General features: G+C 40.6%; 1 protein-coding gene across 1 annotated transcript; it reads left to right on the top strand.

Annotated features, from left to right (window-relative positions):
* Positions 1–13,738: 13,738 nt before the first annotated feature.
* Positions 13,739–19,208, top strand: PPP1R3C (protein phosphatase 1 regulatory subunit 3C). The gene is made up of 2 exons (XM_032432554.1): positions 13,739–13,898; positions 15,916–19,208. The coding sequence occupies exons 1-2, from the start codon at positions 13,885–13,887 to the stop codon at positions 16,853–16,855; spliced, it is 954 nt and encodes a 317-aa protein (XP_032288445.1). The 5' UTR covers positions 13,739–13,884; the 3' UTR covers positions 16,856–19,208.
* The last annotated feature ends 343 nt before the right edge of the window (positions 19,209–19,551 follow it).

Genomic DNA, 19,551 nt, shown 5'->3' with positions numbered 1-19,551 from the left:
AGGTTAGGTCATCTCCCTTTACCATATGCTTTCATGGCATCCTCCAGTTATCTTTTGATATTTATATTAAAGTTGCATAATAGTTAATTGTACAATTATTTGATTAATAATAGTTTTTCTGATAGACTGAGAACATAGGACCCAGCTGGTCTTTTTTTCTTATAGTATCTTCAGTCCTGAGTACAGTGAGCTCCATAGAAACCCCCCAAAATTTATTGAATAAATAATACCCACATTGTTCAGTCTTCAAATTTCTCTTTGCATGTGACCCAACTTTGACTAGAATAGGTCTTGTTGACTTTAGGTGTGAACCTGACACATTAATGAACTAATGAGAGCATAGAATATTTCAACAAATATCTTTGGAGTGTCCACAATGTTCTAGGCATTGATAAGTGCGAGGGATACAGAGATGGATAACATTTGGTACCTGCCCTCCGGAGTTCATAGTCTATTAGGGGAGCCAGTAATGTAAACAAATAAACAACAGTGTTACAAAAGCTATTCCAGCTGTCTAAAAAAATTTGTCTCTGAAACACAGAGCAGAGAACAAGGAATTCTGTTTCTGACTCTAGGGTTGGGGTAAGTTTAACATTGGACATCTGATCTGGACCTTGAAGGATGGATAAGGTTTGGTCAGGTGAAGGGCTTCTGGGCAGAGGAAACAGCAAGAACAAACAGAGAATGTGGCATATTAAGGCAGAGACGTATGTGACCGGTGTACTTTCCACAGTTATGTGAGTATAATAGTCAGCAGAATTTTCCAGGAGGTTTTAAAGTCAATGGTAACCTTATATAAGTAACATAGTGAAGGACAAAAGCAGGAGACACTGGAATGCAAAGGAGGAAGGAGACGTTTGGAACCCCATGAAGAAAAGGGCAAGTTGGACAACAGCCAGCAGTAGGAAGAGAACCAAAGGATGACAAATGGTTTTACAGATATTAAAAGAATTCCTGATGAGTTCCTGCCTTAAAAAACTCAAGTGTACATCTGTCCTGGTCCTGGTGGCTGACTTGTGATCTGAAAACAAATCTGCCCTGTCCCAGGACAATGTGTGCTTTCACTGAGGCTCCTGAGTCTGGGACATTGGATGGTTTGGTTGGCACTGTTGTGTGGTACTTATGAAATAACTTTTCCCTGAGTGCCAACTTAATGGCACACCATCTTCCTTCCGTATTTTGGTCAGCACTCCTCTCTAGGCTGTATCTGAAAGCATCTGAGAGACATCTTCTGAAAGACAATTCATATTCTTGCCACCTGCTAATTCACCAAATTCACATTGTTTCAGTGTTATCTTCTTATTCTCTCTGGAGGATTCTGAAGACAGCAACCATTTTTCTTAATTAACATACCCAATTTACACAATGGGCATGTGGTGTTAGTGAGAGGTGGCAAGTGTTTGAGATACAGAGATGAGTAAGATGTTGTCCTTGCTCTCTAGAAGCTTACAGTCTAGCAGAGGAGACAAATGCAAAACAGGTTTTTATGTTACCAAGAGACTAGATTTTAATTGTTCCCACCACAAAAAAGAAATGACAATTAGGTAATGTGATATGATGTGGTAGCTAATGTTATTGTGGTAATCATATTGCAATATATGAATGTATCAAATCAAAACACTGTATACCTTAAACTTACACAACTGACACTCATATGTCAATTATATCTCAATATAAGTAAATTAAAAAAGAAGAAAATTAATTACAAGCAAAAGAAAAAAGAAAAGAAAAACTTGGTCAGCTTTATCAGATATTTTGCTATAGGGTTCAGAATTTCTTTTCTTTTCTTTTTTTTTTTAAGATTTTATTTATTTATTTGAGAGAGAGATAGAGAGCATGAGCTGGGGGAGAGGCAAATGGAGAGGGAGAGGTGGACTCCCTGATGAGCAGGGAGCCTGACCTGGGGCTCAATCTCAGGACTCTGGGATTATGACCTGAGCCGAAGGCAGACACTTATCCGACTGAGCCACCCAGGCACCTCCAGGGTTCAAAATTTCTTACCTTTTAAAAGTCTCTAAGCAAATATTCCTCTTTTTAAAAAATAATTGTGAGATCTGGAACTTTTCTGCTTCTCAAAATAACCACCAGAGTTCTCATCAGATAATTCTTCCTTAGTCTTCTACAGACTTATCTGTGATAGGCAACATTTGTCATCTTAGATGAATAAAAAAATTGAGAAATATCATTACTCCACTACCTTTTTAAAAAGAATGAAATCTATCTTCTCTTTTTAATTTTTACATGATAGGCAACTGTTAATATTCTAAGGATAATACCACTTAAAAAATAAAACACTGTCAAAATAATGAAGACAATTTAGAGATCTCTTTCCATAGCATATTGCAGAACAAAAACAAAAACAACCAACCAAACAGATTTTTATAAAAGAAGACAGGAAGTGAAATGCTGAAGATAACCCCAGGGTCTTAAAAAACACTAGGTTGGAGAGGAGGGCATGGAAGGTATTGCTGGGAAATGACATCTGAGCTGGACCTCAGAAGAGGAATCGACATTTGTCAAGCAAAGGTGAATGGAACAAGAACACTCCAGGCAGAGGGACAGTGTAAGAGCACACATAGGTTTAGGGAATGACAAATGAGGGCTGTGAATGTCAGCAGTTTGTTTATTTTGGTAGATTTAGATTATAGGCAGCCATTGTAGGATTTTGTGATCAGAGCTACATTTTAGATAGCCTGTTGGATGTGAGAAAGATGTGTCTCAATGACACAATATAGGGTGGGAAAGGCAGGTGAGAAGGCTAATTATGACGACCGAGGTGAGAAATGGTGAGTGGCTAAGGAGTGAAGAAGGCAAGGATTTTGAGACACACTGAGAAGGTAAAAGCGAGCAGGACTTGGTGAATGATGAAATATGGGAGAGAGGAAGAGAGAAGTATCCAAAAGAGTACTCAAGTTCGGATCCTAGTTGAATGTGAACAAACCAGCTAATTACTCAGATGAGGTGTTGGCACATGAGGTCAGACCTTGGCATCAATGCCTGAATCCACCACTTAATAGTTGCAAACCCTGTTAGAGTCATTCAGCCTTAGTGAGTCTCAGTTTCGATCTGTAAGATGGAATAATGAGAGTGGCTTCACAGGGTTTTACTGAGAATTAAATAAATAAAAGATATGAGGCATTTATAAAGTTAAAGGACTAGTCACATGTAAATGTTATTGCTCAAATGCTGCCCCTGTGATCTTTACCAATCAAATCTTGCCCTTCTGTTTGTAGTTTGCAAAATAAGAACCTCTTTCTTTCTTTTTTTTTTTTATTGTTATGTTAATCCCCATACATTACATCATTAGTTTTAGATATAGTGTTCCATGATTCATTGTTTGTGCATAACACCCAGTGCTCCATGCAGAACGTGCCCTCCTCAATACCCATCACCAGGCTAACCCATCCTCCCAACCCCCTCCCCTCTAGAACCCTCAGTTTGTTTTTCAGAGTCCATCGTCTCTCATGGTAATAAGAACCTCTTTCAATATTAACCATAGAGAAGACTAATTCCATGAATAGTGTAAAAACTTCGGATTTGGGGGTGAAGCAGGATAGAAGACATGAGAAAATGATACTTAATCATTGTCCTGTTTTAAGCAATAGTCCTCAGTTCTTTTTGATTTAATAGCACTTGATTTAAAAGAAGCGTTATAATAATATTGTAGCTGGTGATTGTCATAAAACATGGGGAAGGACTTAATAGTGCTGGATACATGGTTTGTTCTTATACTATTAATTTTATTTCTTCAATCTTTTCTTCAGAAAGAAAAAGAAAACCTCTTCCAATCACTAATGGAGCTCTAAAACTCTGTAACAGTGAAAGCTCAATGTATACAAGAAAGCAAGACCTAATGCTTTTTTGCTCAACGTTAGCACTTTCCACTACACGAGGGGGTTTTTGATAGGAAAAGTGAAGGAATTTTGAAGTATTTTGTCTTCCTACTGGTGGTGTCAAATAACTGTCAACTCTACCATGTGACTTAAAAGTTTAACAGTTGTTCATTTTAAAAAATTTAATACCTTACTAATAGAGTAAACAAGGCTTGGAGAAAGTGGGCTTTGAAATGTGTTTTTAAAGTTGTGGCTGATGTTCCAGAGGATTTACTACATTTCAGACAAAATATTAAAGCCCCAGTGAGAATAGTTGACTCATTAGGATCTGGGAAATTGTTCGCTCTTCCCAACTCCTCCTCCCTCCCCAGTTGGAACTTTTCACTACTTCCTAGGCATGTAGCAGCTAAACAAAAATAAGTCTTGGATAGACACAAAGCCATAGCTTAGGCCAGATCTACTTTGACTCTACATGGGTAAGGGAGATGCTACAGCATTCTAGTTTAATAAAAGGGTATAAAGAGTTTTGAACATCTACTGGAGTCAGTAGTTATTAAGAGTTATGTCCAGAGTGGGGTGGGGTGGGGTACTGTGATGTGTTTGTGTGTATGTGTTGGGGAGTGAATGGCAAGAGGAGATGTTTTATTTTGTCGCATAAGAAAGGAAGTATTGTGGTATCTTATAAATCAGGGATCTGTTCTCAGTTTGAATTCCTTCTGTCAAAGGTACTTTTAAACTCCAATAACCACAATTCATAGCTGAATCCAGACACTAGATGACAGAGCAGAAAAATACCTGTCCCTAGACAAAATGAACCTGGTGAGTAAAGTGTGGTTAGACAGAGAGCTGCTGCATCTCGTAGGCTTTTTGAGTTTGCAAGCAAAGAATTAGAATGCAATGTCACAATGATTCAGAATGTTAAGATTTTGCAAAATATGGGACTGAAACTGGAGGTTGCACACCCCAGCCTAGACAGAGCAATGAGAACATGTACAGAGCATCAGACCCACCCACCACAGATGAACCCAGTCAGCCATGACCATGAAGGGACTTCTTCAGCTTTTTAGAAAGGAGGAACTAGAGATAGGGAAGAATAGAACTTAGGAGTATACATTGTATCAGTTCCCTCTTACTCAAGGGATTGAGTCCTTGCCCCAGTGCTTTCCTATAAGCCCCGAGTTAAAAAGAAAATTCTCCAAGTCACAAAAATGACAGTGCCCAGAGCAAGTTGAAGCAGGCCAGTAGTCCCCTTGCAAAATTCCCTTGGCTGCTGCCTTATTTGCGCATGTTGCTGTGTTGTCAAAGCACTCAGTCCTCCTCCATAGAGGCATGAACTAAAACAATTTCTAGTATACATCCTTCCATTTTGCCCCCAAAATCCAGCTGCCCATTTACTGAATAATCAATTCTTCCTCTCCCTTTATTAGATATGCCCACCTATATCATATATTAAATTCTCATATGTAAGTAGTCTATCATGGACTCTTTAATCTCACTGATCTGAAACTTTTTTTCCATGTGCCAAACGATTTACTTTTTATTTTCTTATTGAAGTATAATTGACATATAACATTATATTAGTTTCAGGTGTACAACACAATGATTTGATATTTGTATATATTGTAAAATGATCACAGTAAGTCTAGTTAACATCCATCACCATGCATAGTTACAGATATTTTTTTCTTCTGATAAGAACTTTTAAGATTTACTCTCAGAAACTTCAAAACTATATAATAAAGTATTATTAACTATAGTTATGTACATTACATCCTCATGACTTATTTTTGTAACTGGAAGCTTGTAGCTTTTGACCATCTTCACCTATTTCTCCCATCCCCCACGCCTCACTTTGGTAACCACCAATTTGTTCTTTGTATCTATGAGTTGCATTTTTCCCTCTTTTTTTCTTTTTTTTGATTCAACATATAAGCAAGATCATCCAGTATTTGTCTGTCTTTGTCTGACTTATTGACTTATTTCACTTAACATAACACCCTCAAGGTCCATCCATGTTGTCACAAATGACAGGATTTTGTTCTTTTTTAATGGCTCAATAATATTGCATTGTGTGTGTGTGTGTGTGTATACAACAATTTAGTCATCTTTATTCATCTGCACTTTGGTTGTTCCCTTATCTTGGCTATTGTAAATACTGCTGCAATGAACATGGGGGTGCAGATATCTTTTCGAGTTAGTGTTTTCATTTTCTTCATATAAATACACAGAAGCAGAATTGCTGGATTATATGGTAGTTCTATTTTTAATTTTTTTTTAAGATTTTATATTTTAGTTGAGAGAGAGAGAGAGCATGAGTGGGGAGAAGAGGGAGAAGAAGGCTCCCTGCTGAGCAAGGAGCCCAATGTGGGGCTTGATCCCAGGACTCTGGGATCATGATCTAGGCCGAAGGCAGTAGCTTAACCGACTGAGCCACCTAGGCACCCCTCTATTTTTAATATTTTGAGGAACTTCCACAGTGTTTTCCAGAGTTGCTGTACCAATTTACATTCCCATTAACAGTGCACCAGAGTTCCCTTTTTCTTCCCATCCTCAGCAGCATGTGTGAGCAGGTATCTCATTGTGGTTTTGATTTGCGTTTCCCTGATGATGAGTGATAGTGAGCACCTTCTCACGTACCTTTTGGCCATTTGTATGTCCTCTTTGCAAAAATGTCTCTTCATATCTTCAGCCCATTTTTAAGTGTTTTTGTTGTGTTTTGTTTTGTTTTTTACAATTGATTTGTATGAGTTTTACATGCATTTTGGATATTAACCCCTTATATATATATCACACTTGCAAATATTTCCTCTCATTTGGTAGGTTGTCTTTTCATTGTGTTGGTTTCCTTTGCTGTGCAGAAGCTTTTTAGTTTGGTGTCATCTCACTTGTTTATTTTTGTTTTTGTTGCCTTTGCTTTTTCTATCAAATCCAAAACCAAAAATCATTTCCAAGACTGATGTCAGGAGGCTTACTATGTTTCCTTTAGTTTTATGGTTTCAGGTCTTACATTCACGGCTTTAATCAATTTTGAGTTAATTTTTGTCCATGGTGTAAGGTAGTGGTCCAGTTCATTCTTTTACACGTGGCTGTTCAGTTTTCCCAACACCATTTATTATAGACACTGTCCTTTCCTCATTATGTATTCTTGGCTTCTTTGTCATAAATTAATTGGCTATATATATATATATATGTATACGCCTTTATTTCTTGTCTCTCTATTCTGTTCTGTTGATCCATGTGTCTGTTTTTATGCCAGTACCATACTGTTTTGATTACTATATTATAATGTAGTTTGAAATCAGCGAGTGTGATGCCTCCAGCTTTGTTCTTTCTCTTTTTAAAAAGATTTTATTTATTTATTTGTCAGAGAGAGAGAGCACACACAGGGGGAACAGCAGGCAGAGGGAGAAGCAGGCTTCCCACAGAGCAGGGAGCCCCATGTGGGGCTCGATCCCAGGACCCTGAGATCATGACCTGAGCCGAAGGCAGACACTTAACTGACTGAGCCACTCAGGTGTCCTGTTCTTCTTTCTCAAGATTACTTTGGCTTTTTTTTTTTTTTTTTGTGGTTTAACACTAGTTTTAGAAGTATCCTATTTCTGTGAGAAATGCCATTAGAATTTTGATAGGGGTTGTATTGAATCTGTAGGTTGCTTTGGGTAGTATGAACATTTTAACAAAATCAATTCTTCCAATCCATGAGCACAGGATATCTTTCCATTTTTTTGTGTCTTCTTCAATTTCTTTCATCAATGTCTTAAGAGTTTTCACTGAACAGGTCTTTCGTTCCTCTGGTTAAAGTTATTCTCAGGTATTTTATTCTTATTATTCTTTTTATTCTTGTAATTATAAATAGGATTGCTTTCTTAATTTCTTTTTCTGATAGTTTATTTGTGTATAGAAATGCAATGGATTTTTGCATATTGATTTTGTAACTTTACTGAATTCATTTATTAGTTCTAGCAGTTTTTTTCATCTTTAGGGCTTTCTACATATAATATCATGTCATCTGCAAATAGTGACAGTTTTATTTCTTCCTTTTTGATTTGGATATCCTTTATTTTGATCTGATTATTCATGCACCAATACCAAATTTAAAAAACACCGTATATTTATAATAAATTTTTAGCTGATAGAGCTAGTATGTCCTCATTATTATTATTTTTTTCAGAATATTCCTTTTCATTTTGGTGTTTTTTATGTTGATGTTTCCTATTTATTTATTTTTTAAATTTGTTATTGTTATGTTAATCACCATACATTACATCATTAGTTTTTGATGTAGTGTTCCATGATTCATTGTTTGCGTATTAACACCCAGTGCTCCATGCAGAACATGCCCTCTTTAATACCCTTCACCAGGCCAACCCATCCTCCCACCCCCCTCCCCTCTAGAACCCTCAGTTTGTTTTTCAGAGTCCATCGTCTCTCATGGTTCGTCTCCCCCTCCGATTTCCCCCCCTTCATTCTTTCCCTCCTGCTATCTTCTTCTTCTTCTTTTTTTTTTTAACATATATTGTATTATTTGTTTCAGAGGTACAGATCTGCAATTTAACAGTCCTGCACAATTCACAGCGCTCACCATAGCACATACTCTCCCCAATGTCTATCACCCAGCCACCCCATCCCTCCCACCCCCCCACCACTCCAGCAACCCTCAGTTTGTTCCCTGAGATTAAGAATTCCTCATATCAGTGAGGTCATATGATACTGATGTTTCCTATTTAGTACATTTTGGCTAGTTCCTATCCACCCCCTGCACAACTATCCCCTCTCTCATCTTCTATAATATTCATATTCAAGCCTTTTAAAACACCCGTCAGTGGTGGCTTAAAGATTTTTTCCCCATAGGTCCTTTCTAACATATTTTCCTTCACCGTAATCCTTCAGTGAATATGGAGAACCTGAAGCAACCTGGAGATGTAACTACCTACACAGGAGCATGATTTCTTCTTTATGGCCAGATTTCATTCTTTGCTCATTTCCTTGTTTTGCACTCAGATCTCTAATTTTTTTTTTCAAGACAGTTCAGGAGATTTTCTTTTTCTTGTAACAGTTAAGGTTCTCTTTCCTTTGGCCCTTCCCCCAATACCCTCCTTCCCCACCCCTCCCTGCAGCTAGAATCCTCACTTCTAGCCGGATTGCTCTCCGTGCAGTCACCCTACATGTCCTGGTCCTCTTTGGCTATCCTAGCCCCCAGCGGGCTCTCCTTTCTCTCAAGTTCTGATGGACATATAGCAAAAGTATATAATGTTCATATGACCCCTTTTCCACTTAGCCAACCTGGTATGGTTACTGGTCTTTTTTACCTCTATGTCCTTCTTCCCAACAGATTACTAGAGAGGCCAAGTGTATTATCTTTTATTTGTTCCCCTCTTCTTCTTCACCCCACCAGAGATACCACACAAGTCTGAGGTGGTGTTCTGCACTTTAACCATTTTAACCACTGTTTCTTTAATCACCGTTACTGTTGGCAACAATTGCGCCTTCACGCCTGCACCCAGATTTTTCTCTCACAGGGATGTTTTAAACGTGGGGTATGAGGTGAACCCAGTTTAGAGGTTTATTGAGTGTTGACTCCTCTTTGGAGAGAGCCTGTTTTCCTGATTTCTATTTTAAAGACTTTAGAAAGATGGCTTTCATGGCATCAGTCAGCACCAGGGGGCAGGAGAGAAAGCAGCATGAATGGAAACAAGCACAAACTCAAAAGGACTGTGTGAGTAAATGGCATAAGTATGTGAAAGCCTCCAACACAGTTCTTTGTACCTAGTAGGTAGGCTATATATGTTAGTTGAACCTGAAAGGTTTTTTTTTCTTTTTAAAGCTTTTATTTATTTATTTGTCAGAGAGAGCACAAGCAGGGGAAGCAACAGGCAGAGCAGGCAGGGGAGAAGCAGGCTCCCTGCTGAGCTGCGGGGCTTGATCCCAGGACCCTGGGACCATGACCTGAGCCGAAGGCAGACACTTAACCGACTGAGCCACCCAGGTGTCCCAAATCTGAAAGTTTCAAAATCCTTTAAAAATGATTTCTTAATAAAGAAAAGGAATGGCCTTGGGTGTCCTAACCCAGGCCCCGGGGGGCCAACTCAACAGCCAGTAGGAAGCTGCAAAACTAACTCTGGGACAGGATCTTACTGTCTACACCCCTCATAATATCCAAGGCCTCCTATCAACTGATAGTAGTCACTGGCTCACGGATAGCCACCTTCTGTGGTACCAGGTACTCTTCCTGGAAGGCCCAGTTACGCAAATAAAAACTTGCTCTACTTTAAATCCCTCCATCTTCTTTCAAGAAGAAGGCACAGGGCCAGAGCATGACTGTCAACAAATCATAACCCAAACCTATGCTACCCGGGAGGATCCAGAATGGACTTTATGTTCTAATAGGAGCTCGTTTGTTGAACAGGGCACCAGAAAGGCTGGATATGCTGTGGTCTCTTTATATGAAACAACAGCGAGTAACCCCTCCCACCTGGGTCAAGCGCCAAAGTGGCCGAGCTGAGGGTCCTCACCTGAGCTTTAGAGCTCAGTAAGGGCAAAAGAGTCAATATATGTACTGACTCCAAATATGCCTTCCTAGTTTTACATGCCCATGGTACAATATGGAAAGAGACATTTTCTAACTGCTTCAGGTTCTCCAATCAAGTATAAATCACACGGCATCTACAAGCCATACATCAACCCCCAGAAGTAGCAGTTATACATTGCAAGGGGCACCAAAAAGGAACGGATGAAGTATCCGAAGGGAACAGATTGGCAGATTCTGCAACAAAATCAGCCGCCAGGTCAACTACCCCTATGGTTGCCTCCCCTAGTCTGGGATGGCTCCATAACCCAGGAAAGACAATGGGCAATAGAACAGGGATATACTAGTCTTGAAGCACCTTTTGCCTGCCCTCTCCTCACAGTATGTGGAGAGTTCACTAAAACATCCTCTATCTCTCGCTGGACTCTTGGCTGTACTTGGTCTTGTATTGTGCTTTGGGCCTTGCCTCCTAAATACCGTAACCCACTTTATATCTTCCAGAATAAAGGTCATCAAACTCCAAATGGTTGTGGTTCAGATGGAGCCTCACGTGGAAGTGAAACCAGACATCTACAGGGGACCCCTTGATAGATCAGGATGAGAGGAACCCTGACTGCTGCCCCATCCAACACCCCTGACCAGCAGGAAGTAGCTACGATTGGTCGTCACCCTTTTCCCCTAACAGCAGTTAGGGTTACCTCTTCAGAGGGGGGAATGATGAAAGATAGTTGGAAGGCATGCAGGGAGGGACAAGCCCCCCACCCCAAGAGGAAACCGCCCTTAAGAGGATTTTGTACCACCCTAGAAGGAGTCCTCCACCCTTTCCCATATGATAGATAGGTGACAAATCTGATTGGATGACACGCGCAGGAAGGGTTAGTCAGATTAAAACAGCCCACCAACAAGCCCATAAAACCCCCTAGTCTTAGAAACTCCAGTTGGAACCCCTTCGGGTCCCCTCTCTCCTCAGGAGCTTTGTACTAACACTTTGTTATTGCTCAATGAACCTTGCTTTGCTGCCCACAAAAAAAAAAAAAAAAAAAAAAGATTTCTTGGTTACAGAAGAAGTCCCTGTTCGTTGTAGAAAAATTAAAAAATACAAAGAAGTAAAATGGCAAACAAATTTTTAGTTACTCATAATCTCACCATCCAAAAATAAGCACTATTAACATTATTCTATTTTCTATGCACGCACATTTTTCCTCTAAAATGGCATCACAACACAGTCTTATTATTTTATATTTCTCCATAACTTGAATTGGTAATATCCACTTTTTTAGTTCAACATGTGATCATGAGTAGAGTCAAAAACTCTACCCAGTGTTCTTTCTAGTTTTGGCTCTGACCTAACCAGTCCCTGGCAAGCAGCTCAGCTTCTCTGAGTTTTAGATTCTTCTTCTGTGAAAAAAAGACTTTGAAGCCAGTGATACCTAAGGCACCTCCCACCCCTATTACTCTAAATGTTGATGGGTAATTAGAGGAAGACAATATGGTACAACGGTTGTCGCTCTGGCATCGGCCAGGTTTTAATCCCAGCTCTATTTATGAGATCCTGAGCAGATTTCTTGACCTCTCAGTGCCTCAGTTTCCCTATCGCTAAAATGGGATTAATAATAGTATGCACCACCTAGGGTTGTTCTGAAAAACAAATAGGTAAGACACATACAACTCTTAGAACAGTGTTTGGCACATAGTAAAGGCCCAATAAGCAGTAGCTATTTATCAGTATAATAGCTCAGGCACAGGCCACCTGTGGTAAAGGAATAATAACTAAAACTGAGGGACAGAGTACTGATTTGAGAACCACCAGGGGTTGAACACATGCACTGGACACTGTGCTAAGTTTTCTCATCAGCACAGTTTTATGTAATCCTCAGAACAATTTCACTTTCTCCACTTTAACTCTGAGGAAGTTGAAGCTAGAACTTGCTTAGATTCATGTAGCTTGTAAGTGTCAAACCCAGAGACTATGTCACTTTCAGCCAGTTTTGGTTGGGCTGAGGGGCTAGAAGATCTACTACTAGTTGGATCTTTCCTTTCAAAAATCAAACCCAAGCATTAAGTACCTTCCCTGGTGATACTCAGCATGGGTGTCTTTCTCTTTAGTAACTCTATTTTAAAATTCCAGTGTTTGAGAGTAATTTAAAAGACATAGGGATTTTTTTTACATTTTACATTGTACATTTTGTACATTTTAATTGACTAGTGGATATTGAAGTTAATAGAGGAGAGCTAGGGCGTGGGTTTTAGAAAAATAATTTATACTCGACTTAGAAATTTATGGTTGTAACTGATGGTCTAAAAACTCCCCAAACTAAACAAAGTAAGTAGACCTCAGCAAAAGTAACTGGTTTGGGAGAGTCATGAAATTTACAGGGAGGTATTTTAACATTTTGGTTTCCACCTTACTGCCAAAGGACGTCAGAACTGAGTTGAGGGACTTGGATTGACCACTGGCTCTGTGACTGACCATCCACGTGAGCAAAAAAGGACATTTCATTTCTGGCTTTAGTTTTCTCTTCCAAGGAGAAAAACTGAAAAATAGAAATACAAAGTGTCTTTTAATCAAATGCCACGTCACCCTTCTAAGGGTCTAGCATGCTTTATTAACATTTGTTAGAGAACTTGGTAATTCCTAGCAGCCTTCATCCACTCTGCGATGCATTTTTGGATTCACCCTAATTAAAAAATATGCAGCCAGAGGCGCCTGGGTGGCTCGGTGGTTAAGCGTCTGCCCTTGGCTCAGGTCATCATCCCAGAGTCCTGGAATCGAGCCCCGCATCCGGCTCCGTGTTCAGAGGGAAGTCTGCTTCTCCCTCTTCCATTCCCTTGCTTGTGTTCCCTCTCTCGCTGTCTCTCTCTCTGTCAAATAAATAAATAAAAAATCTTAAAAAAAAAAAGTGCAGCTAACCTCCGATTGCTTAGGCTAAGGCGATGGAGAAGATGAGCGGATGCATCAAGCAGTGAACGATATAAACATTTCGAATATGATATACATTTGAAAGGACCCACAACTCTCCGCTCTTCGGTTTAACTGTGTATAGACGCCTCAAGACGCAAAAGGCATCTCCTTTCCTGTAGCCCCACTGAGCTGGCACCCAGCCCGGGCGAGCTCTGCTGCTCTCTCTCCTGGCCTGCACCCGCTACGTGCTTCGCGATGCGCCCTCCATGCCCCCCTCGCCCAGAGGTCGCGTTACGGAGCTCGGTCCAGCTGCTGGCTGAGTCCCCTAGCACTCCCCGGCGCACCACGGCGGTCACGTTCCCCGGCGCACCACAGCGGTCACGTTCCCCGGGCGAGGGCTCGCGCCCTAACCGGGCGCTGGTTGGTCGCGCCGCGGGGCCAGCCGCCCGGTGATTGGTCCGAGAGACTGGTTCACGTGGTCCGGGGGAGATAAGCGGCCTCTCCCGCGCAGCACTAGCAATCCGCTGGAGCTCCAGCCGAACCAAGACGGCCCGGGGCCCGGTGCGAACTCGCGCAGACAACCGAGAGCCGGCTCTCACGGTCCGCCGCCGTCTCTCTGCCTAATGAGCTGCACCAGGTAGGTTCACCGCAGACTCCCCGCCCCAGAGCAGAGCGGAGCGCACAACTGCAGGGAGGTTGGGTGGCGTGGTCCTTCGGGCATCACTGCAAATGGAGACTCCGGAGGACGGCAAGCTGGCTGACTGCAGAATTGAATCTGGCCCCAGGGAAGCCTCGGATTGTGGAGATTTGCTCTGCGCTTCTTAGCCACAGCTTATTTTGGTAATTAGCATCCCAAACCAGAAACTCTTGAACGTGAGTCAGCTTTAGTTCTGATTCCCTCTTGGATTCCGACTGTTTTCTCTTGATCCGCACAAATGTCCCAAGAACTGGGGCAGCTTGTGGGAACAGCACCTTGACCTTGCTGGTTGGGTAGTTTAGCCTGGGGGGAAAACTGCAGTACGGTGTTCTGCATTCTTTCGCCCTCCTGCACCTTTCTTATCACGGTTTGCCATAGTAAACTCAGTCGTGGAGTTTAAGCAAATGATAATTTTTTAACTCTTGGCCAGGACTTAAAATTCCAGGGAAACTGCCAGATCCTTAAACTGTCTTTCTGTAAGTGCAAAAAGTAAAAATGCAAAACAAAACCACAAAACAAAAAAACCTTCCATAAAACTACTTTAAATAGCTTCTCCAGACATGACTTACTTAGCAGAAGACTTCTCTAAAAATCCTGCCTGTTAACTATTATTAGATTCACAAATATAGCTTAGCTTTCATTTGTTTGTTCTAAGTTTGTAGGCCTCCCAGAAAAATCCCAGGACTAATAAAGTAAATTCTGTGAATGTTCTTGTATTATCTGTTTTGTGTGTTGATGACCATTTATTTGCCTATGTGCTTAGAGCTACTGTGAAGTTATTGAAGACAGATTGAAAAATATCATGTACAGTATACACATACCTCCTATCTGTATGGATAGGATGGGGGAAAAATCCATAAGCTTGGGAATATGTATGGAGGGCTAAAGGTCAGGAAAAAAACCTGATGGACACTTCTGAATTTAATACTGCTGAGCATAGTTATATTTAAATTTTTAAATAGTTTTACTATCTTGCTAGTTATAAATATCCATTGCCAAACATTAGAAAATACCAAAAAAGTACAAAGATAAAAATAGATCATGAATGATCCTACTGCCCAGAGATAAGTAACTTTTTGGTGTATTTCCTATTAAGTGTTTCATAAATTCATATATACAATATATATTAAAAACAATTTTCAGTAATCAGCATTTTCCACCTAAATGTGTATTTGTCATGAATATCTTTCTATATGAAATACAGATTATGTGAAGTTTTTCTGTAAGTGCATGAACTGCTGACATGCATTTCAGTTGGTTATTTGTGAAAAATGAGGACGAACACAATAAAGTGAAAAGCTAATCCTCTGACTTCATTCTTTCCAGCTTTCTCACTCTCAAAACTGTTCCATGAGAGTTTTATTGCTATTTTTTTTTCCTTTTCAAGTGGATTACCTTTCCAGAGAAGTGTAATCAATTTAACAGGAAAATCAACAGAGCAGCCGGAGGGAGCACAGAGTCTGGAACCATGGTTCTGGAACCTGTCTGGTCATTAGAATCACCTGAAAAGCCCCTGTCCCCACCCCCCAGAGGTTCTGCCTCAGTGGCTTTAAGTCCCAGGAATTGGCATTAAAGAAAAAGAAAGAAAACCAACTCTCCAGGCCATTGTGACTAGTCAGGTTTGAGAACCACTGGCTCAGAACAGAGCAAATGGTTCTTAGAGCTGTATTAAAGATGATCACATCCAGCCCTTTTATTTCTCAGATAGGGATACTGAGACTCCCAAGTGTCTTAAGCAGTTAACCCATGGCCTTGTAGTCTGTCAAGGGCATAGCCAGACACAGGATGCAAATCTGATCGTCTAATACTGTTTTCTTTTACTACATATGAAAACACATCCCTGATGCTTACCGTGCTAGTTATAGTTAAGTCAATACAAAAATAGTACATATATATTTGGAACCTGGGGAAAGCATTCCAGGTCCAGGTGATAACCCCCTCTTCTTTTGTATTCCAGAATGATCCAGGTTTTAGATCCGAGGCCTTTGACAAGTTCAGTCATGCCAGTGGATGTGGCCATGAGGCTCTGCTTGGCTCATTCGCCACCTCTGAAGAGTTTCTTGGGCCCTTATGATGACCTCCAACGAAGAAATTTTGTGAACAAATTAAAGCCTCTGAAACCATGTCTCAATATAAAACAGGAAGCCAAATCACAGAATGAGTGGAAGCATTCACACGACCAAGCCAAGAAGCGGGTTGTGTTTGCTGACTCCAAGGGGCTCTCTCTCACCGCCATCCACATCTTCTCGGACCTCCCAGAAGAACCAGCGTGGGATCTCCAGTTTGATCTCTTGGATCTTAACGATATCTCCTCTGGCTTAAAACTCCATGAGGAGAAAAACTTGATTTTAGATTTTCCCCAGCCTTCAACTGATTACTTAAGTTTTCGGAACCACTTTCAGAAGAATTTTGTCTGTCTGGAGAACTGCTCTTTGCAAGAGCGAACAGTGACTGGAACTGTGAAAGTGAAAAACATGAGCTTTGAGAAGAAGGTTCAGATCCGTATCACTTTTGATACCTGGAAAAGCTACACTGATGTGGACTGTGTCTATATGAAAAATATGTATGGTGGCTCAGATAGTGACACCTTCTCATTTGCCATTGACTTACCCTCTGTCATTCCAACAGAGGAGAAAATTGAGTTTTGCATTTCTTACCATGCTAATGGGAAGGTCTTCTGGGACAACAACGAAGGTCAGAATTACAGAATTGTCCATGTGCAATGGAAACCTGACGGAGTACAGACACAGACAGCATCTCAGGACTGTGCATTCCACCAGGTACCCCCCAAGACTGAGTCCGAGTCATCCATCTTTGGCAGTCCAAGGCTGGCCAGTGGGCTCTTCCCAGAATGGCAGAGTTGGGGGAGAATGGAGAACTTGGCCTCTTATCGATGATTAAGTAACCTAGTGACTGGTTTTGATCTGGCATATTTCCCATGTAATTCTAGGTCTGTATTGCTCAGTATTAGGAAGTTTTTGCTACTTTCCTTCATTAGGTGTAGTTTTGAGCTTTTGAGACCTGGCTACAAAAAGATAGCCACTTGAGAATTTATTGTTGAGGTCTATACGATGATACTGCCCAATTTTGCTTTGGAGGATCAAGTAACAGCCTGGAACCATATTTTTGTAAAAAAAAAAATAGTAATAATAATACTGTTTCAAGGCCCTTTCTCCTTCCCTCTCAATTCACTAGCTTTCACTTTGGGCAAGGAAAGGTTGAGAAAGGACAATTGATGGTGATGGCAAGCTGTTTTAATGGTATGAGGAATGTCTGAAAAATGCACACAAAGGGCTCCGCAGCTCAAGTCAGAGTAGGAGTGGTCTGATACTTCGCTGTTGGTGAGAAAATGTGAGGTTACTTTGTGTTTTTAAGTTGGTTTTATAGTTCTCTCCTAAGGAAATCATTTGTGTGTGGGGGAGGGAAGATCCCATTTTATATATTCTCGTGGAGAAAACCCAAACGTTAGAGGTGTTGGGTGGTATTGGGGAAAGGTGAATTATAACTCTGGAGAATCAAGATTTAAATGAAGCCTTTCTTTTCAAACATTTATGAAAAAGCACGATTTGGGGAAAGTTTAAGCAAATCTGGCTTTGCAGTCCTCATAAGTGATCTTGTTTGTGATCAAGGCGTCATGCTCAGGGACTCACTACAAAGATTGCTCTTTGCAAGTGCCTTGATTAAGCCAGAATATTGTGTTGTTCCCAAATATCTGAAGGGTCATATGGTAACTCATGAGTGTTTGACTTTATAAGAAGGTCCACTCTGTATACTGGCATCCCTTTTGTAATACTGTTGTATCTTTGAGAGTGTTGCCAGTGTACACAACTTGCATCCTTCATATTGAAGGTGACTTATTTTTCTGCCATACTTTTTCGATGTGATGTTGGAAGTGAGGACTGACACGGATTCTCAATTCAAGAATCCAGTACCTTGCACACAGAAGCAGCAATCTATTTTGTGCCTATATTTGTCTTATTTTAAGTCTTTCTACCAACTTCTTTGAAGTAAAAATATTTTTTTAATAGATGTGAATTGTTTGGATGTATTGTAATATAATTATTTTGGGGTGTGCATAAATCCACTCTATAAGATATTAAGAACAGGAATCCTTGAATGTTTGCTTCTATCATTGTGCACATCCTTTGAGAAGTGTTCAGAGAATGCAGTTAATTTTAACAAGTGTGATCTGCCATGCTGGAAAAGTACTATTGGAATAACTATGACAGTGTTGAGGTTTGGCTAGCACCAACAATTTTTCTACTCTAAATATTTCACTCTCCTATAGCTATCCTTTGTGAACTTCTCACTTTAAGAATAAAAGTGTTTGATACAAGACCTGAGTATGTTTTCTTTCTCAAAGCCACAGTCAAATAAACCATCAACTGAGATTCTCCTGTTTTGTTTAAGAACTACTGAGCAAAGATAGTTTGGACCAGGAATTGGATTCACCTGAGGGTATTCACATGGTTCCAGTCTCAATAGTGAGGACACTTCCTACTGCCTGACCACTAGGGCTAGGGTCCAGGAACAGTGACTTGAGCTGCTGTGACTGTCCCTCTAATTATCCCCATGTGTACTTAATGCTCATCATGCATACTCTCTGCTGGGTCAGGGTTCTCTTGGGGGCCACTCATCAGCTTTAAAATCGGGGAGGAGATTGTGTGGCAAGAGCTGGAGTGGGCTTCTACCCCAGCACCTTCCTGAAGGGGCAAAGGTTGGAGCCACACAGAGGGCATAAGGAGGGGGCAATGGGCACCAGTCCTGGACTGAAAGGAGAGGGTAGGCTCCCAGCAGTGAGAGGTAGCAGGTCTATGAAACTTAGCTGTAGTTCCAGTTCTCGTGTAAAATTCCAGAAAGGTGTAAAATTCCAGAAAGGGCTTCTGCATGGGTTATCTTAAACTTAAGGTGAAACAAATGACCAAACTACTGAAAAGGCCCAATTATAAAAAACAAATTTTGTATCATAAAATCCTTTTTATCAGAAGTTGTAAACTACAGGCCTGTAGGCTGTATCTGGCTACAGATGTATTTTGTTTGACACACAGTGTCTACAACCAGGATCTTAGCCTGGATAGGAAGAATTCTAGGGGTTGTTCCAGTACCTAAAGAAGTACTGCATAGCACACCCAAAATTACACCCTGTACAACCTGATCAAGATGAGTATGGCCTTGAAAATGTAAAAATTAAAGTCTTAGATTACTCCCCACCCAAATTCCTCCAGGACAAAACACCTGAAAATGCTAGATAAAATATTTTTGAATTATATTTTAATATAATAATATATTTTAAAAGCACTGCTGAGCTGGGAAGAAAGGAAGGATGGCCTTACAGGCCTCCTCTGCCCCCTAAATAAAAAGCAAAAGCAGGACCCCAGAGAGTAAATGTATACTGAAGCTGGCAGCTGTCCTGAAGTCACTTGCTAATCCCCTGGTGACCAATATTAGTCTTTAACATCTATGGCTGCTAAGGGGCCAGAAATGAAGGTTAGTGTCCATTAAGCTGGGAGGTGGTCACAGTGAATATCTAGCATAGCTAGGACCAAGACAGGACACAACCTCATTAAGAAAAAAATACAACCCTTCTTACAAA

Source organism: Phoca vitulina, unplaced genomic scaffold (assembly GCF_004348235.1).
Source record: "Phoca vitulina isolate PV1807 unplaced genomic scaffold, GSC_HSeal_1.0 scaffold48, whole genome shotgun sequence".
NCBI classification, from domain to species: domain Eukaryota; kingdom Metazoa; phylum Chordata; class Mammalia; order Carnivora; family Phocidae; genus Phoca; species Phoca vitulina.
The sequence above is the reverse complement of the archived record's forward strand: the minus strand, read 5'-3'. Positions and strand labels throughout refer to the sequence as shown.